The sequence below is a fragment of the Stegostoma tigrinum genome, chromosome 45 (assembly GCF_030684315.1).
Source record: "Stegostoma tigrinum isolate sSteTig4 chromosome 45, sSteTig4.hap1, whole genome shotgun sequence".
NCBI lineage: Eukaryota > Metazoa > Chordata > Chondrichthyes > Orectolobiformes > Stegostomatidae > Stegostoma > Stegostoma tigrinum.
The window spans coordinates 581060-605072 of record NC_081398.1 but is presented as its reverse complement, the minus strand read 5'-3'; the positions used below and the strand labels follow the sequence as shown (position 1 = coordinate 605072).

Genomic DNA, 24013 nt, shown 5'->3' with positions numbered 1-24013 from the left:
AGTCGCTCACAGACCCCTCACTCACATTCACACAGTCAGACTGTACAGTCATAGTCGCTCACAGACCCCTCACTCACATTCACACAGTCAGACTGTACAGTCATAGTCGCTCACAGACCCCTCACTCACATTCACACAGTCAGACTGTACAGTCATAGTCGCTCACAGACCCCTCACTCACATTCACACAGTCAGACTGTACAGTCATAGTCGCTCACAGACCCCTCACTCACATTCACACAGTCAGACTGTACAGTCATAGTCGCTCACAGACCCCTCACTCACATTCACACAGTCAGACTGTACAGTCATAGTCGCTCACAGACCCCTCACTCACATTCACACAGTCAGACTGTACAGTCATAGTCGCTCACAGACCCCTCACTCACATTCACACAGTCAGACTGTACAGTCATAGTCGCTCACAGACCCCTCACTCACATTCACACAGTCAGACTGTACAGTCATAGTCGCTCACAGACCCCTCACTCACATTCACACAGTCAGACTGTACAGTCATAGTCGCTCACAGACCCCTCAGTCTCACATTCACACAGTCAGACTGTACAGTCATAGTCGCTCACAGACCCCTCACTCACATTCACACAGTCAGACTGTACAGTCATAGTCGCTCACAGACCCCTCACTCACATTCACACAGTCAGACTGTACAGTCATAGTCGCTCACAGACCCCTCACTCACATTCACACAGTCAGACTGTACAGTCATAGTCGCTCACAGACCCCTCAGTCTCACATTCACACAGTCAGACTGTACAGTCATAGTCGCTCACAGACCCCTCACTCACATTCACACAGTCAGACTGTACAGTCATAGTCGCTCACAGACCCCTCACTCACATTCACACAGTCAGACTGTACAGTCATAGTCGCTCACAGACCCCTCACTCACATTCACACAGTCAGACTGTACAGTCATAGTCGCTCACAGACCCCTCACTCACATTCACGCAGTCAGACTGTACAGTCATAGTCGCTCACAGACCCCTCACTCACATTCACGCAGTCAGACTGTACAGTCATAGTCGCTCACAGACCCCTCACTCACATTCACACAGTCAGACTGTACAGTCATAGTCGTTCACAGACCCCTCACTCACATTCACACAGTCAGACTGTACAGTCATAGTCGTTCACAGACCCCTCACTCACATTCACACAGTCAGACTGTACAGTCATAGTCGCTCACAGACCCCTCACTCACATTCACACAGTCAGACTGTACAGTCATAGTCGCTCACAGACCCCTCAGTCTCACATTCACACAGTCAGACTGTACAGTCATAGTCGCTCACAGACCCCTCACTCACATTCACACAGTCAGACTGTACAGTCATAGTCGCTCACAGACCCCTCACTCACATTCACACAGTCAGACTGTACAGTCATAGTCGCTCACAGACCCCTCACTCACATTCACACAGTCAGACTGTACAGTCATAGTCGCTCACAGACCCCTCACTCACATTCACACAGTCAGACTGTACAGTCATAGTCGCTCACAGACCCCTCACACTTGCATTCACACAGTCAGACTGTACAGTCATAGTCGCTCACAGACCCCTCACTCTCGCATTCGCCCAGTCAGACTGTACAGTCATAGTCGCTCACAGACCCCTCACTCTCACATTCACACAGTCAGACTGCCCCGCTGTGTGTTCCACCTGGTTATCGGGAACATCCTTCCTGCATTTCCCCTGTATGATGCTGTTAGAATGTTATAGGCATCTTTGTGGTCAGGCCCCCTAATGACTGACTGCTGTCTCATCCCCTGATCCTGACATCAACACACATACAGGCACACGTGCACAGTGACAGATGCACACACGGATGGATGCACACATTCACAGGCGCACTCCCTCATGTGGACAAACGCACAGGGGCACGGGCAGGCGGACACACACATGAACACGCATGCACAGTGACAGGCCTGCACCTGGATGGGATGTGCACACGCACAGGTGTGCGCACATGTGGACAGACGTACAGGATCGCATACACATACAGACGTGTAAACGTGCTGACGACAAACACGAATGGATGTCCACATGTGGACAGGCGTACGTGTACACACACAAACATACACATGGACACGCACGCACACGTGCACACATGGACAAGCGGTCACACCATCACGCGCATGTACACATGAGTGGATGCCCACACGTGGACAGGCATGCGTGTGCACACACCCACAGACCAACGCACGCACATGGACCGACATGCACGCGTATACACGGACCGACAGGCACACACCCACGGACCAATGCACACACATGGACCGACACGCATGCACACACATGGACCAACACATGCACATGGACCGACACGCAAGCACACGCACGGACCAACGCACGCACATGGACCGACATGCATGCACACGGACCGACACGCATGCGCGCACATGGACCAACACACATGCACACACACGGACCAACACGCGCATATGGACCGACACGCACGTGCACTCACGGACCAACAGGCGCGCACACGTGGATTGACATGTGCGTGCACACCCGCGGTCTGACACGCGCGCACACGGACCAACACATGCACACATGGACTGACGTGCACGCTCACCCACGGACTGACTGGAACGCACGCGCGTTTTCCCGCACCCGCACCTTCCTGTTGTTCCTGCACTCTGGAATCTAGGACAGCACCCTCTATGTAACAGCATTCTAAAGAAGAAATGGTTTATTGGATGTGACGGTCGCTGGCAGGAAGGTATTATAGCCTATCTTGAATTGTTTTTGAAAGCTTGTATATTTTGGCTGTTCCTGTGTAACCATGGGGAGCTGGGGCCTCGAGGCTAATTGCCAATCATGTGATATAGATGTGGACATTGTTTGGGGTGGAGGACTTGCTGGCTTATAGTGAGCAGCAGGCTCTGTGCCTGCTTGTCTGTCCATGACAGTATCGGTAAGAGTGATCATCGCACAGTCCTTATGGAGACAAAATCCCACCTTCACATTGAGAATAACCTCCATCGTGTTGTGTGGCACGAGTAGCATGCTATATGGGACAGACTTTGCACAGATCTAGCAGCTCAATACTGGGCATCCATGAGGTGCTGTGGGTCATCAAAAGCAGCAGAATTGTACTCCAGCACAATCTGTAATCTCATGGCCCGGCATATCCCCCACTCAACCATTACCATTAAGCCAGGGGATCAACCATGGTTCAATGGAGAGTGCCAGGAGCAACACCAGGCTGTACCTGACGATGAGGTATCAACCTGATGAAGCCACCAAACAGGAATACTTGCCAAACAGCATAAGCAGCAAGTGATAGACAGAGCTAAACGATCCCACAACAATCGGATCAGATCTAAGCTCTGCAGTCCTGGCACATCCATTGCTGAACAGTGGGGGACAATTAAACAACTCACTGGAGAATAACCTGGTCAGTGACACCCAGTTTGGGTCCCACCAGGGCCACTCAGCTCCTGACCTCATTACAGCCTCGGTTCAAACATGGACAAAAGAGCTAAATCCCAGGGGGGAGGGAAAGTGGCAGTCCTTGATATTCAAGGCTGCATTCGACCAGGTGTGGCATCGAGGAGCGCTGGCAAAACTGGTATCACTGGGTATCAGGGGCAAACTCTCTGGTGGTTAGTGAAACCTGGCACATAGGAAGATGGTTGTGGCTGTGGGCGGGTCAGTCATCCCAGCTCCAGGACATCTCTGCAGGAGCTCCTCAGGGCCGTGTCCTAGGCCCAACCGTCCTCAGCTGCTTCATCAATGACCTTCCCTCCATCGTTAGGTCAGAAGTGGGAATGTTCCCCGACTATTGCACAACGTTCAGCTCTATTCGTGACTCCTCGGATACTGAGCGATTTCATGTTCACATGCAACAAGATCTGGACAATATCCAGGCTCGGAGTGACAAGTGACAAGTAACATCCACCCCACACTATCACCAGGCTATAACCATCACCAATAAGAGACAATCTAACCACTGCCCTTTGACATTCAATGGTGTTACCATCAGAGTCCCCCCTGGAGTACTTAGGGTGATAAGAAGGTCTTTGGCATCTTTACCTTTACTGGCCTGGGAATTGAGTACAAGAGTCAGGATATCATGTGATAATGGGAACTGCAGATGCTGGAGATTCCAAGATAATGAAATGTGAGGCTGGATGAACACAGCAGGCCAAGCAGCATCTCAGGAGCACAAAAGCTGACGTTTCGGGCCTAGACCCTTCTTCAGAGAGGGGGATGGGGGGAGGGAACTGGAATAAATAGGGAGAGAGGGGGAGGCGGACCGAAGATGGAGAGTAAAGAAGATAGGTGGAGAGGGTGTAGGTGGGGAGGTAGGGAGGGGATAGGTCAGTCCAGGGAAGACGGACAGGTCAAGGAGGTGGGATGAGGTTAGTAGGTAGCTGGGGGTGCGGCTTGGGGTGGGAGGAAGGGATGGGTGAGAGGAAGAACCGGTTAGGGAGGCAGAGACAGGTTGGACTGGTTTTGGGATGCAGTGGGTGGGGGGGAAGAGCTGGGCTGGTTGTGTGGTGCAGTGGGGGGAGGGGATGAACTGGGCTGGTTGAGGGATGCAGTGGGGGAAGGGGAGATTTTGAAACTGGTGAAGTCCACATTGATACCATATGATCCCTCAACCAGCCCAGTTCATCCCCTCCCCCCACTGCACCACACAACCAGCCCAGCTCTTCCCCCCCCACCCACTGCATCCCAAAACCAGTCCAACCTGTCTCTGCCTCCCTAACCGGTTCTTCCTCTCACCCATCCCTTCCTCCCACCCCAAGCCGCACCCCCAGCTACCTACTAACCTCATCCCACCTCCTTGACCTGTCCGTCTTCCCTGGACTGACCTATCCCCTCCCTACCTCCCCACCTACACCCTCTCCACCTATCTTCTTTACTCTCCATCTTCGGTCCGCCTCCCCCTCTCTCCCTATTTATTCCAGTTCCCTCCCCCCATCCCCCTCTCTGATGAAGGGTCTAGGCCCGAAACGTCAGCTTTTGTGCTCCTGAGATGCTGCTTGGCCTGCTGTGTTCATCCAGCCTCACATTTCATTATCTCAGGATATCATGTTACAGCTTTATAAAACTTTGGTTAGACCGCGCTTAGAGTGTTGCATTCACTTCAGGTCCCGACATTACAGGAAGGATGTGGAGGCTTTGGAGAGGGTGCAGGAGAGGTTTGCCAGGATGCTGCCTGGATTAGAGGGTATGAGCTATGCCGGGGTGGGGGGAAGGAGAGAAAATTGAGTTATATTCTCTGGAACGGCGAGGCTGAGTGCAGACTTGATAGACAAGGTTGACAGTCAGAATCTTTATCCCAGAGTTGAAATGTTTAACACTAATGGTCATGTATTTAAGGTGAGAGGGGGAAAGTTCAAAGGAGACATGAGGGGTAAGCTTTTTTTACACAGAGAGTGGTAGGTCCCTGGAATGCACTGCCGGGGGTGGGGGTGGAGGCAGGTGGGATCGGGGCATTTAAGTGACTTTTAGATAAGCACATGGATATGTAAGGAATGGAGGGATATGGACCAAGGGCAAACAGAAGGGATTAGTTTTTTTTGGTGTCACGTTTGGCACAACAATGTGGGCTGAAGGGTCTATTTCTATGTTGTACTGTTCTATGTTCTCCGTTCTGCCAACATCCTGGGGGTTACCATTGACCAGAAACTCAACTGGACTCACCACATAAACACAGCAGCTACAAGAGCAGGTCAGAGGCTGGGAATCCTGCAGCGAGTAACTCCCCTCCTGACTCCCACCCAAAGCCTGTCCCACCATCTACAAGGCACAAGGCAGGAGGGTGAGGGAATACTCCCCATTTGCCCTGGATGGGGGCAGCCCCAACAACACTCAGGAAGCTCAACACCATCCAGGACAAAGCAGCCCCCGCTCGACTGGCACCACATCCACAAACATCCCACTCCCTCCCACCAACCGACGCTCAGTCGCAGCAGTGTGTACCATCTACAGGATGCTCTGCAGAAACTCACCAAAAACCCTCAGGCAGCACCTTCCAAACCCACGACCCACTTCCATCCAGAAGGACAAGGGCCAGCAGGTACATGGGAACACCACCCCCTGCACGTTCCCCTCCGAGCCCCTCCCCATCCTGACTTGGAAATGTATTGCCATTCCCTCAATGTCGCTGGGTCAAAATCCCTGGAATTCCTTCACTAAGAGGCATTGTGGGTCAACTCACAGCACATGGACTGCAGTGATTCGAGAAGGCAGCTCACCTCCACCTTCTCTAGGGGGAAAACTAGGGATGGGGCAACATACCGGGCCCCACCAGCAATATCCACGTCCCAAAGAAGTGAATCAGAAGAATCCCCCCCCCCCCGTCATACCTACTATCCCGTCCCCCAGTGAGCCCCTGAACCCAGTGCACTGAGTTTGATTCCACAAAGGAGACTGAAGTCAGGTTGATGAACCAGGCTCAGTTGTCACATTGACGGAATCACAGTCAGACCTAGCTCTGGTTTTCAGTCTCCATCCAACTTGCCCTTTCGCCCAGCAGACTGCAGCCTTGTGTGACTGTGTCATAAATACTTTCCACGAAGTGAAAGGGATTATTTCTGCAGTTATTATTGAACAAGTGTACAGCTGTCACTTACACAAATACAGACTGGCATCGTCGGAGCAGTTTGTTTATACGGACAGTCTCCACTTAAACCAACTCTATCTGCTACAGGCTTAGCCTTAGGGGAGGCGATGGCCTACTGGTATTATCACTGGACTGTCAACTCAGAGGCCCCGGTAATGTCCTGGGGACCGGGTTTGAATTCCGCCAAGGCAGATGGTGCAATTTGAATTCAATAAAAAACATGGAATTAAGAGTCTATTGATGACTGAATCCATTGTCGGTTGTTGGAAAAACCCATCTGGTTCTTTCATTCCCTTACCTGGTCTGGCCGACATGTGAATGCAGACCCACAGCAATGTACTTGATTCTTAAATGCACTCTGGGCAGTTAGGGAGGGGCGATAAATGCAGGACCAGCCAGGGATGCCTTCATCCTGTGAGTGAATTTGAAAACACCCTAGCCCGGCCCAGTTTGGTGTGACCCAGCCTGGCTGGTTCGCTGTGGCCAGACCCATTCTGGCCCAGTTCGTTTTGGTGCGGCGTGGCCCGGCCCGGCCCGGCCCGGTTTGGTTCGGTGTGTCCTGGCCCGGCCCGGCCCGGCCCGGTTTGGTTCGGTGTGTCCTGGCCCGGCCCGGCCCGGCCCGGTTTGGTTCGGTGTGTCCTGGCCCGGCCCGGCCCGGCCCGGTTTGGTTCGGTGTGTCCTGGCCCGGCCCGGCCCGGCCCGGTTTGGTTCGGTGTGTCCTGGCCCGGCCCGGCCCGGCCCGGTTTGGTTCGGTGTGTCCTGGCCCGGCCCGGCCCGGCCCGGTTTGGTTCGGTGTGTCCTGGCCCGGCCCGGCCCGGCCCGGTTTGGTTCGGTGTGTCCTGGCCCGGCCCGGCCCGGCCCGGTTTGGTTCGGTGTGTCCTGGCCCGGCCCGGCCCGGCCCGGTTTGGTGTGATCCACACCGAACTGCAGACAGCTCTCAATGTGGACTTGACTACAGTTTGTAAACGGCAGTGAGGGGTTTGGAAACTTGAGAACATTGCCCCCAGCCTAAAACACTTGTCTAGGGCCTGGTTCTCCTACAGATATGCATACACAGCTCATTTGAGAGGCTTCCATTCCTGAGCAACTCTTCCATCCCAGTTCCTTGTGCACCTGCGATATATTCACATCAGTGTTCAATCCTCACCCTTTATAATCTCAGTCTGGGAAGTGTCCCAGTATATCTCTGCTCAGAACCAGGCTGTCTTATATCTTTCCCACCATCACAGCATGCCAGCTTCCATCTTAGTGTCTCCCTTCCACCTTCCCCAGTGCCTTGGGACCCTATCCCATTCCTGTGGGATTGCCCCCACCCCTGGGTGCCCCAGGGCCCTGCCCTGTGTTTGTAAGTTCAGCCATGGGGGTGTATTGCTGTGGAAACTGGCTTCCATTGTCAATAGCCCTGTTACCCCCCACTCTACCCCATTGGAAATGGCTGAGCCAGAATATGTGACCTCACCATGACCTTTCCTCTCTAGCATTGCTGACATAAAGTGCCCAAGCTGTGAAAAAAAGTAATTGCCCTCTCCAGTAGCTGCTGACCCCTCTCCCATAACCAGCACACTGTTCCCAACCATGGGCAGTGGCTCATGGCCACCAGGTTTTCATCTCTACCACCATTCCAGACTGTCTCCTCATGAGAGAGAGAGAGAGAGAGTTTGTGTGTGTGTGTGTGTGTGTGTGTGTGTGTGTGTGCGCGCATATGAGGGGGTGGGGGGCTGTCTGTGTGTGCGCACGAAAGGGAGAGGGTGTGTGTGTGTGTCATTGCGGGTGTGCGCGTGCATGAGGGGGTGGGGGGCTGTCTTTGTGTGTGTGCATGCGTGTGCGCAAAAGGGAGAGGGTGTGTATGTCTGTGCGGGTGTGTGCGCGCGGGTCTGTGCGGGTCTGTGTGTGTGTGTGTACGAGGGGGTGGGGGGCTGTCTGTGTGTGCGCGCAAAAGGGAGAGGGTGTGTGTGTCATTGCGGGTGTGTGCGCGCGGGTGTGTGTGTGTGTGTGTGTGGGTGCGGGTGTGGGTGTGTGTGTGTGTCTGTGTTTGTGTGTCTCTGTGTGTGTGTCTGTGTGTGTGTGTGCGGGTGTGTGTGTGTGGGTCTGTGCGGGTGTGTGTGTGTGTGTGTGTGTATATGTGTGTGTCTGTGCGGGTGTGCGGGTGTGTGTGTGTGTGTGTGTGTGTGTGTGTGTATGTGTGTGTCTGTGCGGGTGTGTGTGTGTGTGTGTGTGTGTGTGTGTGTGTGGGTCTGTGTGTGCGGGTGTGTGTGTCTGTGCGGGTGTGTGTGTCTGTGCGGGTGTGTGTGAGTGTGCGGGTGTGTGTGTGAGTGTGCGGGTGTGTGTGTGTCTGTGCGGGTGTGTGTGTGTGGGTCTGTGTGTGTGTGTGTGTGTGTGCGCGTGTTTCTGTGAGTGAGCGTGTATGAGAGAGTGAATGTTTGTTTGTGAGTAGCCCTGGTTTTGTTTGTATTCAGCCGAAGTACTCAGACCGCTGTATGTTCTGTTCCAAGGTGACAGCTTACAATAAACCTCGAATGTCTGCCATTGAATAGCAGTGATGTGAGAACAAAGCAATATTCTGTGATGCTTAATCCAGTCCGAGCTCGTTGAACTCTATCCACATGCCAGGGAGCTCATTCCTAGCTAGGCAGTCTCTTTATTTAGGCTGCCGTTGACATCTCCACCACCTTTCCTCAGAGTTTATGCCATCGCTTATTGCCTTGTGTCTGTGCCTCTTTCTGCACGTCATCCTGGCTTGCGTGACCTGTTAAAATCCAAACCTTTGCATAGAAGTTCTTTGCTTTCCTCGCTCTCATCCTGAGAGTGCTGGGATCCTTTCATGCTGGATGCTCTCAAACCCAATGCATCAACAGTGATACCTAGTGTGGGCTGTTTGACTGTGGCAGCATCGCACCCACTCCAAACCGAACTCTTTAGACACTGCCTAGCTTCAATGGCTTCTGGTCAGGAACTGGGGAAATGAGGCTGACGAGTTCCAGAGACCAAAGCGAGGAACTCAGTCTGTCCAATTCACAGATAGCACTGTTTACAAACCATTCTGAGTCATGCGCTAATGAAGAGGTCCTTCAGTCCATTGCATCTGTGCTAACCCACCTACACTAATCTGAGCTTTGTTTACCCTTTCCCTCTCTTTGGCCTCCTCCTAACCGTGGGGAATGCCTTGCTGCATGGGAAGGTGTGTTTTGGAGGGGCTGTTTACTGCACTGGCCACCTCTCTCAGCCCAGCTCTCACTGAGGAATCCCCCCAGAGAGGTTTCACAATTGTCCTGGGATACTCTGTGTCGGTTCAGGATTCTGGTGTGTGTGTGCACGTATGTGCATGTTTGCGGGTCTGTCTGTGTGTGAGCGTGTGATGTGTGTGTGTGTGTGTGTGAGAGAGACAGAGGGTGGGGAGGGCGATGTGTGCAAACAGGCCCTGCAGTGAAGCTCCCTGCCTGATACTGTCAGTCCTTGTTTTGGGATTGTGCCTTCAGCTGGCCTCAGTGCTCCAGGCTGCTGCCCCTGAGAAAGCATCCATTTCCCTGCCCCTCACATCCTCCTTTTAAGATGATCCTTAAAACCAGGGTCGGCGTTGCGGTTGGTAAGTGTATGTCCCACATGTTCCACACAGCATTCTCTCCCCACCAGTCTGTGAAAGTTCCTTGACTGTGTTGGGAATAATAGATTCAGCACCTGAGCCTGGGAATTGGGATTGATGTAGAGTCAGCACTTTCTCTTCCTGATGTACAAATCGCCTGTCCTGCGATTATTGTTTATCTCCACGACAGAGCCTGAGGGGATAATCAGAGAACCATCCAACCCGGAAACAGACCCTTTGGCCCATCTAGCCCATGCCAGCCAGGATTGCCAACCCAACCTAGTCCCATTTACCAGCATTTGGCCCATATCCCTCCAAACCTTCCCTATTCAAATACCTGTCCGAATGTCTTTTAGATGTTCTTAACCATTCCTGCACCTCCCACTACCTCTGGCAGTTTATTCCATGTATGGATCACCCTTTGTGGAGAAAACGTTGCCCCTCGGGTCCCTTTTAAACCTTTCCCATCTCGTTTTGAACCTATGCCCCTCGTTTTGAACTCCCCTACCCTGGGGGAAAGACCGTGGCTGGTTACCTTACCCATGCCCCTCATGATTTTATAAGCCTCGATAAGGTGACCCCTTTACCTCCTGTACGCCAGGGAAAAATGTCCCATGCTACCCGACCTCTCCTTATAACTCAAACACTCTGGTCCTGGTAAATCTTTTCTGCATCCTCCCCAGCTTATTAATATCCTCCCGGAACAGGAAACCAGAACTATACACAGCCATTCCAAAAACTGTCAGGTCTTCACAACTACAGGCCCATCTGAGATACAATTAGGAGGAAGCCATTTGGCCTCTGTGGTCCTACTATCTCCTCTCTGTTGGTAACTAAATGTGCAAGCATTTGCTACTAATTGCTGTGTTCGGCTGCGATTCACAGTTTTGCCTAAGCTGCTGTGTGCCAGCATGCATCTGGTGGACTGAGATAATGGGAACTGCAGATGCTGGAGAATCCAAGATAATAAAATGTGAGGCTGGATGAAGACAGCAGGCCAAGCAGCATCTTAGGAGCACAAAAGCTCCTGAAGGGTCTAGGGCCGAAACGTCAGCTTTAGTGCTCCTGAGATGCTGCTTGGCCTGCTGTGTTCATCCAACTCCACACTTTGTTATCTTGCATCTGGTGGACTGACTGCCAACTGGGCACCTTCTCGTGGACCAATGGATAAGCCCAGTCACTGAGCTCTGCAGTGGCACTGAGCGGAACATTGACTGCCCCACGGCTACAAGAGGCAGCTCACAGTTTGGCTGTTCCTTCAAGGAGGTTGCCAATGAGAGGCCAGGAGTGTGACCCTAGTCTCAGTCCTTGCAGTATGCTTCATCACCAGGATTGGGGGCGTTGCTGGCCAGGCAGTGTTTACTGCCCATCCCTAATTGCCCAGAGGGTAGTTAGGAGTCAACCACATTGCTGTGTGTCTAGGGGAACTGCTTACCACCTCAGCTCAATATCAACTACTCACCTGAAAGTGGCCAGTATGAGCTGGAGGCAGCCGGAGGGTGGGTGAAGCTAGTAGCTGTCTCCGGATTCTGTTTCCCGATCAGTCACAACATCGGGGCATTGGACGGATTCCTGCTCCAGATAAACATTCATTCAGCATTCCGGAGATTAGAGTGCCTCATTCCCCACATATAGTGGCTGTGCAGCTGGTGACCATTGGTGTGGTTTGTAATTTATCAATAACATCTTATCCAGGAATTCTGTCCCCCCCTCCCCCACAACAACCCCCCACACATCCCCCACTCAGTGCAGACTGTGCAGCCTAATTAGGGCAACAAGTCAGATTCTTCTCAAATATCTAGGACAGATGTCTGTCCTTCACAACTTTAATTTAGACTAATTTGAGCAGTGTTTAGACATGGGTCCTGGAGAGGGGTTTTGTTTTTGTTAAAGATGGATTTTATTGGGGTGAGTTGGTGCGCACTGTCAGATTTATTTACAGTTCCTCTCTCTGTCCCTGTGGAATGATCTGTTTGTGTTGTCTTGTCAGGCTCGACAACTCGTACACAACTCTGTCCCCAACCCCATCCATCTTCCAGACCTTTCAACTGAGCAACTTCCTGCCTTGGCACCATTTATGCTTTTCTGCACCAGGCTTATTGTTTGGTTTAAACTGATGGCCATTGCTTTTTAGCCTCAGTACCCTGGCCACAGACAGAGTCAATTCAATGAAAGCTGATTGAAGCCAGTCATTGAGGTCTACAGCATGGAAAAAGGCCCTTCGGCCCGTCTTACTCATGCCGTCCAGTTTTCACAATTTAAACTGGCCCCATTTGCCTGCGTTTGGTCCAAGTCCCTCCATCCCCATCCCATCCACGTACGTGTCTAAATGTTTCTTAAATGACAAAATCGTATTCACCCCCACCACTATCTCTGGCAGCCTGTTCCAGGCACTGACCACCCTGTGTGTGTAACAGTTTGCCCCTGGACCCTTTTGCATCTCTCCCCCCTCACCTTAAAGCTACACCCTCCAGCTTCACTCTCCCCTACCATGGGGGTAAACTTTTGGCTGCCTACCTTATCCAGCCCCTCATTGTTGTATAAACCTCTGTAAGGTCACCCTCAGTCTCCTACGCTCCAGGGAAAAGAGTCCGAGTCTATCCGACCTCTCCGAATAACTCACACCTTCCAGTCCGGCCTGCATCCCACTAAATCCTTCCCGCACTCTCTCTAGTTGAATAATATCCTTTCTGTCGTAGGGCGACCAGATCTGCTCGCAGTATTCCAAATGTGTCCTCACCAACGTCTTGTACAGCTACAACAAGGCCGTCCCAACTCCCAGACTCGATACTTTGAGCGGTGAAATGCTTTTTCACAGCTCTGTCTGCCCGTGACTCCTGTTTCACAGAGCTACGAGCCTGAACCCCGCTCGATCGCTCTGTTCTGTAACCCTCCGCTGGGCCCTACCATTGACTGTGTACATCCTGCCCTGGTCTGACCCACCAAAATGCATCGTCAATGATCCACTTGTGCCCGAGCCCAGCCAACCAGACTTATACCTATCCATTCACCAGCTATCACAGCAGCACTGTACTCAGGCAAAAGGGTGAGTGCTCCCATTCATCCTCACTCTGCCATTTGTGCAGTAAGTTATGTGAGTGCGAGTGCAGGGTGGATGAGGGTACCTTATGTCGGATGGTAGATTGCAGTCCGCGAGGTGTGGGCAGTTGCTTTCAGAGCTGTACAGACCAGGAGGATGTCTTAAGGGAGGTGGCAGGTATGAATCTGGTCAAAACTCAGTTCACAGTCAAGGCATAGCTTGTTCTTGGAAACAGGGAACAGAGAAAGTTTTGCCTGTCTTGTTCTGGTGTTGTAAAGTAGAGGTTTGGGAATATTGTCTCAGTCGGTGCTGTCAGTCTCATCAAAAGTGCCGGGAGAATTTTTTGGCTCAAAATCGGCTTTTCTGTTAACAAAAACCAGAAGAACTGCGGATGCTGTAAGTCAGGAACAAAAACAAAGTCGCTGGAAGGCAGCATCTGTGGAGGAGAACACGGGTTTCTGAGGAAGGGTCACCGGATCCAAAACGTTAACTCTGTTTTCTCCTCCACAGATGCTGCCAGACCTGCTGAGCTTTTCCAGCAACTTCTCTTTTTGTCCTCTGTTAATACTCTTCATTTGAGTGTGAATGCTTCAATGTTGCTGTTGATTGTAAGAGTTAGAGGCTTACGGCATGGCAACTGATGCTTCAGTTCAACACATCCATGCTGACAACATCTCCCAATCTGACCTAGCCCCATTGGCCCCTATCCCTCTAAACCCTTCCTATCCATGCCCCCATCCAGATGCCTTTTAAATGCTGTAACTGTACCAGCCCCCACCACTTCCTCTGGCAGCTCATTCCATACACGCACCACCCTCTGTGTGAAAAAGTTACCCCTCAGGTCCCTTTTAAATCTTTCCCCTCTCACCTTAAACCTATGCCCCTCTAGTTTTGGACTCCCCCCGGACCCTGGGGAAAAGGCCCTGCCTATTTACCCTATCCATGTCCCCATGATGTTATTAGCTCACCCCTCAGCCTCCGACGCTCCGGAGAAAATAGCTCCAGTCTCTCCCTGTAGCTCAAACCCTCCAACCCCGGCACCATCCCTCGTAAATCTTTTCTGAACCCTTTCAAACTTCACAATGCCCTTCCTATAGCAGGGAGACCAGAATTGGTCATTAGGAGTTATATGGTTCTCCTGGATGGGGCTGTGTGTGGGTGAGGTGGGTTGAGTCCTCCTCTGCACCGCATCCCCCCTCAAAAACGCTCCTCCTTGCTGTTAACATCAGGCAGTGGTAAAGAAGAGACAGCTCCTCAGGCCAAGCAGGAAGTTGTGAAACAGAGGCCCGGTCTGAGCTGTGGGGCTGATCCCGTGGTCGTGTCGTTGAAGTGGGCTGGTGCTGGGGATGGGGTGGGTGGGGGAGGTGTGGGTAGCAGTTCTGTGCAGTGCCGCAAAGGCAATATTGACAAATTGCGGGAGTGTTTCCTCCATCATGTTGGAGGCTGCATTTCAAAAGTACCTTGTTGGCCATCAAAGGTGCTGGAGATAGATGAGGCTACCTTTCTCTGTGGAAGTGCTCCCATTGGGTTTTGGTGAGTTCATCACACAACTATTGGTGTTCCAGTCAGGGAACAGCATGCCTGTAGGATTTCCAAAAGACCTCGCTCACTGTGTGCTGAAAAGTGAGTTGCGTGCCTGTTGAACCTACCCATTGCAGTGTTAAAGGAAGTGTAGAGCAGTTTGTGAAACTCACAGTGCTGGAGCTCAGAGTGTGTTCACACCTATGGGAGGAGATTGGGGTTTTTTAAAGCCTTGCTGTGCAGTTACAGAGCATTCCCTCTCCATCAGCCCTTGCAGCACACCTCCCACCCCAAAAACAAAGTTTCCTGGAATTTGTCGACGGACTGTTCCTGACCATGGGCAGCAGCTTGTGTGTGGTTCTGAGCTCATTAAACCATTTACTTAAAAACTAGCCAGAGGTGGGGGTGGCTGGGCAGGCTGCCTGGTTCACACAACTGCAGGCTGCAGCCCAGCTCCACTTCTGGCTATTTTAGTACAAGCAGGAGGGGAGGGCCTACTTTGATTTGTCATATTGCAGAAGTAAGTGCAGCATTCTGCGGTGCATAAGACACCAGGGTGTTTTTTTTTTAAATTCCCCTTCCCTCTTTGGAAAATAACTTTGACTTGAGATAAAAGGGCTGCTTGCAGGCCATTCGTCATGGTGAAGCTTACAAGGTGGATCAGGCTGTTTCGTCAACTTGATCCTGTCCACTCATGTGACATTTAGAGGGACAGCAAGTGCCTACTGCAATAGTTCTGTGTCTTCCCCCCACTCAGTTACTTTTTGAGCACTCGGAGCCTGGCTGTCTGTGTTTCCCCTGATTTGGGAAAAGCAGCTTTCAAGTCTCCCACCCTGGTTAGGTTCCGTGTATTTTAAAAAAAAACGAGATGAATCTGAAGTCCTGTCCACAATAAGTTGTTGGGAGAAGGAGCAAACTAGGGGAAAGAGAGAGGTGTGTGGGACTGAACGGGACAAAGTTACTGTAGTTGTGAGCTTTGTGAGTGTCTCATCGCAAGAGAAGATGGAACAAGAAAGTGAAGGTAAGGTGGCCAACTTGGGGTGTGTGTGTGTGTGTGTGTGTCTGTCTGTCTCTGCATGTGACTGTGTGTCTGTGTGATGTGCGTCTGTCTGTGCAGGTGACTGAGAGTGTGTGTCTGTCTGTCTGTTTCTGTGTGTATGTGATGTTTTGCAAGTCAGAGGCAGAGTTAAAGTTGAGTAGTTTTGATAAAGTTCAGTCCTTCAGAGATTACGGACCGTACTTGTCTCCCCCTTGTGTCTAGCTGATTTTAGTTTCTCATCTCCTTGTAATGTAGAGTGAGAGGGAGAGGCTGCAGCACACTTCCTGAGGGAGTTGTTTCTGACTTGTAGTTTTGTGGAGATCACTGGGAGGTGGGTTATGAATGAATGTCCTGCAGCCACCTATCAGGTACTCAGAAAAGCGCACTGCAGAAATTAACTAGCAGCTCACAGCCTGTGTGGTACCGTCAGTGTCTCGATAACCACCCCCCCCGCAACCCCCGCCAGCCCGAAGTGGTTTGCACAGCCCTTGGTTTGGTAGTTCTAGCCTGTACCCTGGGGAGAACTGATTTTTCCCCACAGGGCTCTCGGAAGCACTGGGGCTAAGTGTTGGATGGAGTTCCTACACCCAGATCGCAAAAAGAAATTGGCTCACAAGTCAAACTGGGACAGGGACAGCCTGAAATGAAGCAGAGCGAAAGATCAGGACAGCTCTTTTTTGGAGTGCTGGAAGGTGAAGGGAATATGTTTTTTAAATAGAAAAAGTTACAACAGGATGAAGCAGCTTGGTTTTAAACTGCAGCCACCTACTGATGGTAGAATTGTGTCAGTCACTTCAGCGTTTATATCTTTTAGGAGCTGGGCGCTGTCAATGCGGTACTCACTTCCCAGCTCTTATTGTCCAAGACACACTGTTCCCCAGTTTAATCTGTACTTCACTCGTGTTCGCTCTTCTGAAAGGAGCAAACGCTGCTCGATGCCTCGTTGAGATAAAATGTATGTATACTCGCACTCTGACTTTGTCCTGGATAACTAGTTGAGCCACACTGTGAACATTGTCCATGATGCTGGCAGATCTGAGAACGGTATGAGAGACTGAAGCCGGGGCAGGAGTACAATATGTACAATATACAACAGGTCATTTAGCATCTCCGGGGTAAGTCTGTGCTGTAACTAGGTCAAACCAAGCACAGACACCTCCCGCAACACACACATTCCTTCTGTTGTATGTGTGCGCACAAACGCTCATGGTCTCACGCACTCACAGGTATCCATGTTTGCACACTCATTTGCCCACACACACACACCCATGCGCACTCTCACGTGCGCACACACACACACACACACGCACCCTTATTCACACAGGCTCCGTCCAATAGGCGTGTACACAGTAGAGATCTGATTCATTGGGAGAGAATGGGGTGACTATTGAACTGTGATCAGTGATTGCCAGCCAGGAACAAATGGTGTTGTGTTGTAATCACTGATTGAGAGAGGAACGTGCAAGGACCCGAGGGGCACAGGTGCTAATTCACAACTTCCGAGTCTCCTTCTTCCCTGCCCTGATGCCAGGGCCATTACAGAATCTGCACCAGGTGGCCATTTGTCCCACTGTTATGGTGGTTGGTAGTGTACAGTCCCAAGGGAAATCTATCCAGGTTCAAAGCAGCAAATTAATGTTTACAGGCACAATGCCTGATTCATGGGGCTCCAATCATTCCATAGCAAAAACACCTCCAACTGTCGAATTACAATGGGCGTACACCCCCTCGCTGACATTTTGGGGAAAATCTATTGTAACGACTGGACGGGGCAGTGTGTTGGGGGGTGCTGTAACAGTTAGACGGGGCAGTGTGTGCGCTTTGGGGACTGTAACGGCTGGACGGGGCAGTGTGTAGGGGTTGGGGACTGTAACGGCCGGACGGGGCAGTGTGTGGGGTTTGGGGACTGTAACGGCCGGATGGGGCAGCGTGTGTGTGTTGGGGACTGTAACGGCTGGAAGGGGCAGTGTGTGTGCGTTGGGGGCTGTAACGGCTGGACGGGGCAGTGTGTGTGCATTGGGCACTGTAACGGCTGGACGGGGCAGTGTGTGTGTGCGTTGGGGACTGTAACGGCTGGATGGGGCAGTGTGTGTGCGTTGGGGACTGTAACGGCTGGATGGGGCAGTGTGTGTGCGTTGGGGACTGTAACGGCTGAACAGCATTAAGAGCGATATTACTTTTCAGGGCTGGTTCAAAACATAGAACATTACAGCACAGTACAGGCCCTTCAGCCCTCGATGTTGTGCCGACCTGTCATACTGTCATCTCAAGCCCATCTAATCTACACTATTCCATGTACATCTATATGCTTATCCAATGACGACTTAAATGTACCTAAAGTTGGCAAATCTACTACCGTTGCAGGCAAAGCGTTCCATTCCCTTACTACTCTCTGAGTAAAGAAACCACCTCTGACATCTGTCCTATATCTTTAACCCCTCAATTTAAAGCTATGCCCCCTCGTGCTCACTGTCACCATCCTAGAAAAAAGGCTCTCTCTATCCACCCTATCTAACCCTCTGATTATTTTATATGTTTCAATTAAGTCACCTCTCAACCTTCTTCTCTCTAATGAAAACAGCCTCAAGCCCCTCAGCCTTTCCTCGTAAGACCTTCCCTCCATACCAGCCAACATCCTAGTAAATCTCCTCTGCATCCTTTCCAAAGCTTCCACATCCTTCTTATAACGTGGTGACCAGAACTATACACAATACTCCAAGTGCGGCCGCACCAGAGTTTTGTACAGCTTCACCCTAACCTCTTGGTTCCGGAACACACTCCCTCTATTAATAAAAGCTAAAACACTGTATGCCTTCTTAATAGCCCTGTCACCCTGGGTGGCAACTTTCAAGGATCTGTGTGCATGGACACCGTTCAGGTCTTATTCAGGTATAAAAGTAAAATCTAAAAGGTGCTAAATCTCTGAATGTTTGTGTAACCATGGTGTATGTTCCTGCTCGTTAGATAATCAATTCAGGATGTCCATCTTGGAGCGACTGGAGCAGATGGAGAAGCGAATGGCTGAGATGACATATTCAAACTCCAACCAGCAACAAAAGATGGGCCCTGGGGACAAGATGCAGATCCAGGTAGTAGACAACATGAATAGTGGGGGCTCAGTGAAGCGGGAACTCTGTTAAAGTCCCGCTGCTGAATCTGGGCTGATACTGTGTGCCATGTGAGCTGACAGCATTCCTCAGATGGGATTTAATCTCATTGCTGAAGAGTGGCTTGTGTTTTCAAAAGCCTGTGCCTTTCAAATACTGGTAGCCCTGTGAACTTCGGTTAAAGCCTCCTCACCTGAGGGCCCATTCGGCACAAAATAACCATGCAGACAAAGCCCGGAACCCTGGCTCATTCACCCCACCGCGCCCCCCCCCCCCCCCCCCCCCCGTGGACTTTCTCTGTCTATCTGCCTCTCTCTGTGGTTTCAAATTTCCTAGCTTTTTAAAAAATCATCAATGGTAGTTTTGTTACTTTGTCAGTTTTTTTTTCTAGTTTTTTTCCTTAGTTTCATTCTCATTACCTTAAAATTCAGTTTTTCTTTTCCATTTTATTGTCTTTGGTCTTTGCCCTGTTTACATTGTTGTCATTTTGTCACTGAGATTATATTATGTTGTGATCACTATTGTCCAGCTGTTCCCCTGTTTGGATTGCTCCCTCTCTTGTTGGGCTTTTCATAGATATTTTTAATCAGCTTGTTCACACATTTTTTACACAGCTCTGGAGCAACAGAGACTGGAACCTTAAAATTATTAGGGATAGGAGCAGCAGTGGGCCATTCAGCCCATTGAGACTGCTGTGCCATTTGATGAGATTATGTCTGATGTGATAAACCTCAACTCCACTTCCCTACCTTCCCTCTAATTGTTGATTCTTTTAATGATTAAAAATCTCTCTGTATCACCCTCGAATATATTTAATGACCCAGCTTCAGCAACCTTCTGTGGTGAAGGATTCCAGATTCACTGCCCTCTGAGAGAAACAAATTCCTCCTTATCTCCATCTTAATTGTGTGATCCCTTATTCTGAGGTTATACCCTCGAGTCCTAGACTCTCCCACAAAAGGGAAACAAGTTCTCCACATCTTCCCTGTAAACCTGTGTATGTTTCAGTAACATCCTCCTTCATTCCTGTAAAACTCTAGTGATTATAGGCCCAAACTTCTCAGCTTTACTTCATAAGACAGTCCCTCTATTCTTGGGATCAGCCAAGTGAACCTCCTCTGGGCTGCCTCCAATGCCCATATATCTCTCCTTAGTATGGGACCCAAGCTGTTCACAGTATTCCAGCTGGGGCCTGACTTACTGCCTTGTACAGTTTTAGCAAAGCCTTTCTTGTTTTTATATCCCATTGCCATTGAAATAAAGGCCAACATTTCATTTACCTTCCTTATTACAGCTGAACTTGATGCTAAGATTTTGTGATTTATACACAAGGACTCCCAAATCCCTCTGTGCTGCAGCTTTCTGCAGTCTTTCTCCATTTAAATAATTTTCAGCTCCTCTCTCCATGCTGCCATATCCTCATATTTCCCCAATTCCTCTGTGCCATCTGCCAAGTTTTTGCCCATTCCCTTAACGTGCCTGTACCCCTCCGCAGTGTCTTGGCATCGTCATCACCACGTGCCTTTCAGAAACTTGGAGACTGTACATTCATGAGCCTCGTCCAAGTCGTTGATGTATCTGGTAAATAATAGTGGCCCAGCACTGATCCCTGCAGCAGGCGACTAGTTACAGGTAGCCAGCCTGAAAGTGCCCCTGTTATCCCAGCTCTCTGTCTCCTACGAGTTAGCCCACCCTCTATCCATGCTGATGTTCCAACTCCCAACACTGTGGGCTCCCATTAAGTGGCCAAATATGTGATTCTTGCGTCTTGATCTCTGAAAATCGAAATATGTTGCATCCTCTCCCTCCCCTTTATCTATCCTGCTCGTTACCTCCTCGTAGAATTCCAGTAAATTTGTTGGACACGGCTTCCCATTCCTGAGGCCGTGCTTTCTCTGTTTGATAGTATGATGTATTTTGAATGTTCTGCTGTTGCATCCTTTAGCTTAGACTTGGCCACTAAGCTCGCTGGCCTGTAGTCACCTGGTTTTTCTCTCCCTCCCTTTCTGAATAAGGGTGTTACTTTGGCAGGATTGATGCTGAGGGTAGGGAGGAGAGGGTGTGGGGGTGCGGGGGTGTGAGGGAGGGAGTGCGGGAGTGCGGGGGGCTGGGGAGGGATCTGGGGACCGGGGGTAGGGCCAGGGGGACAGAGAGGATCTGGAGGGTGGGGGGAGGATGGGCTGCAGAGATGGAGGCTGGGGGTTAGCGGGTTGAGTGTCAGGGTTTGGGGGCAGCCGGGGTCGGGAGAGGTGCTATGGGACAGGGAAGGGGCTAGGGGTCGGGGCTGTGGGAACGGGAGGTGCCAGGGGGCAGGGGGAGGTGCTGGCAGTTGGAGGACATCTGGGGGTAGGGAGACAGGGGCAGGGGGTCTGGGGCTACAGGAATGGGTAGAGGAAGCTGGGAGACGGAGAGGGTCTGGGGTGCAGGGGCTGTGGGATGGGGAGGTCGGATGGGGCTGTAGGTCGGGCGGAAGTTGGGGGATGGGGTTTGCTCTGGGATGGGATGGGGATTCTGGGAAGAGAGTGCAGGAGGTAGGAGTGGTGCAGGGGGTGAGCTGGGGGAGGGTGTTGCTGGAGGATGGAACCGGGCGGGGGGGAAGGTTTCAGGGGGTGGGGGTGCAAAGGTGGAGCAGGAGGCGAGGGGAATTGCGGCACAGGGTTTTCGCTGGGACAGAACAGCGGTTTCTGGGATGCAGGGGGGACAGAGCTGGGAGCAAGGGGGTAGATTAGGAAATGGGTAGCAGCTGGATGAAGCGAGTGTTTTGTCCCATGTGAAAGGAAAAAGTGAATTCTGTGAAGCAGGGCCAACTTTAAAATAAATCTGAGAATGACGCGCAACTAGTTTGCTGTTGATGTTGCTGACACCTAAAGAGTAGATCTTTGTTTCTATATTTGAAGGCACAGATAGTAGCTTTAGGCAGTGAAGCAATTTAAACTCACTTTGAGCCTCGCATTCTTGTTAATTTTAGATGTGCTGAAGCTCTGTTGCATGTCTGGGTGCTCGTTATATATTATCTCACTGCTATTTATGGCAAGGTTGCGAGAGGAAGGTGATTAAGAGAAGGCTCTAAAAAGTGGGATTAAGCTGACCATTCCTGTCCTGTTGCATACTGAGCCAAAAGGAAATGGCTCTGGGGGGGGCGGTGGGGAAGGGGAATTATGTTTGTGAGGTAACATGGATCTCACCTTTCCATCAGTGGAAAAGTTTCGATCCAAGTCCAGCTTCTCAAGTAGCATCTCACTATGTTCCCCCTCCCTTCGCTGTGCCTTTCTCCAGGCACCTCAGCATAGGGAGGAGACATTGACCTTGGAGAGAGGTGTGCGGGGGAGGTGGGTGTAGACTCACCAGGGCACTGCCTGGACCCTGGCAGGGCTTTTGGGGCCGGGAAGGTGGGGGCAGTCAGTGAGAATGAGAGATGAAGGAAATTGGAATTGTGTTCACTGGGACTTAAAAGGTTAAAATGTGATTTGAACTAAGTTTGCAAACTGGATAAAGAGAATGTGTGGAGGTTGATTTGACAGAAACTGTTGCCAGGGGATGTCCCTGACCGAGGGCATTGTAAAGATTTTAAATTTTAACATTCAAAAGAAATCAAAACATTCGAGCCAGAGGTTTCAGGAGTGACAATAGAAGACGCTTTTAGACAGACAGGATAGCGGAGATTTGAAAATGCATCATCCACAAACAGCAATTGATGCTGAAACAGGAACAGAAACTGCTGGAAAAGCTCAGCAGGTCTGACAGCATCTGTGGAGAGAAATCAGGGTTAACAGTTCAGGTCCAGTGACCCTTCCTCAGAACTAGACCATAAATGTTAACCCTGATTTCTCTCCACAGATGCTGCCAGACCTGCTGAGCTTTTTAAGCTGTTTCTGTTCCTGTTTCCTGTTTCTGATTTATAGCATCTGCAGTTCCTTCAGTTTTTATTTAGCAATTGATGCTGGATGAGTTCTCAACTTTGAATCTGAAATGACTTGGTGTTGTCTGTGTGGAGGTCTTGAGGGATACAATGTGAAAGTAGGTGTACAAACCTGGATCCTGGGTCAGCCAGCTCCTGACGGAATGAACAGGCTCAGGAGGTTTAAATGGCTTCCTGCTCTTTTTCATCCCCTTCCCTCATCCCCATCGTCCAAAATCTTGACCATTCGGTGTATTTCTGTGGCTCCTCACTGCTGTCTGTTTCTCTCATACTGTTTATCTGTTCTCTCTTTACCGTTTCCATCTGATATTCGAGATGTTTATGACGCTGTTGTTATCTCTGTGTGTCTGTCCATCAGCCTGTGTCTGTCCATCAGTCAGTTTCTGGCCTGCGACCAGCAATTACTCAATTCTTCCAAGACGCACAGATGGATGCAGTTGTGTGTCGGTGTGAGTGTGTGTCTGCATGCGTGCGTGTCAGTGTGTGTGTGTGTGTGCGCGTGCCTGTGCGTGCACGTGTCTGTGTGTGTCGGTCTATGTGTGTGTGTCAGTGTGTGTGAGAGTGTGTCAGTGGGTGCCTGTGTGTGTGTGTGTGTGTTCCAATGCACTTTACACCCAGAGAACCTTCTGCTCTGAAGGTGATTACATTTTGCAGAACCACCAGGGCAAGGATTGTCAAGCAGCGAGAATCCTCATTCACGAGTGTGTTCACACTCAAAACAAGAACAGTTGGAAATCGCAGCAGGTCATGCAGCATCTGTGGAGAGCCGGCATGCTAATGCTTCGTCAGAGCTCCGAGTCAGCAAACCTCGACACTCTCGCTGTCTCTCTCGCGTGCTCTCTCTCTTTCTATCTCCCCCACATCCCCCCCTCTCTCTCTCTCTCTCTAGCTTGCTGTCTCTCTCTGTCTCCCCCCCACCTCTCCCCCTCCCTCTCGCTCTCTCTTGCTCGCTCTCCCCCACTCCCCCCCTCCCCCACTCCCCCCCTCCCCCACTCCCCCCCCCTCTCTCTCGCTTGCTCACTCTCTCTCCCCCCCCACCTCTCCCCCACTCCCCCCCCTCTCTCTCTCGCTTGCTCACTCTCTCTCCCCCCTCTCTCTCTTGCTCGCTCTCCCCCACTCCCCCCCCTCCCCCACTCCCCCCCCTCTCTCTCGCTTGCTCACTCTCTCTCCCCCCCTCTCTCTCTCGCTTGCTCATTCTCTC

The 24013-nt window shown here is 51.0% G+C and overlaps 1 protein-coding gene across 2 annotated transcripts in view; it reads left to right on the top strand.

The window, feature by feature from the left end:
* The window catches only part of LOC125448636 (calmodulin-binding transcription activator 2-like), a 141701-nt gene that overhangs the window by 74276 nt on the left and 43412 nt on the right, over window positions 1–24013 (top strand). For both annotated transcript variants that reach the window (XM_059642610.1, XM_059642609.1), the window contains exon 11: window positions 18751–18875. In XM_059642610.1, the coding sequence (XP_059498593.1) occupies window positions 18751–18875 (125 nt within the window). The remainder of the gene's footprint in view (window positions 1–18750; window positions 18876–24013) is intronic.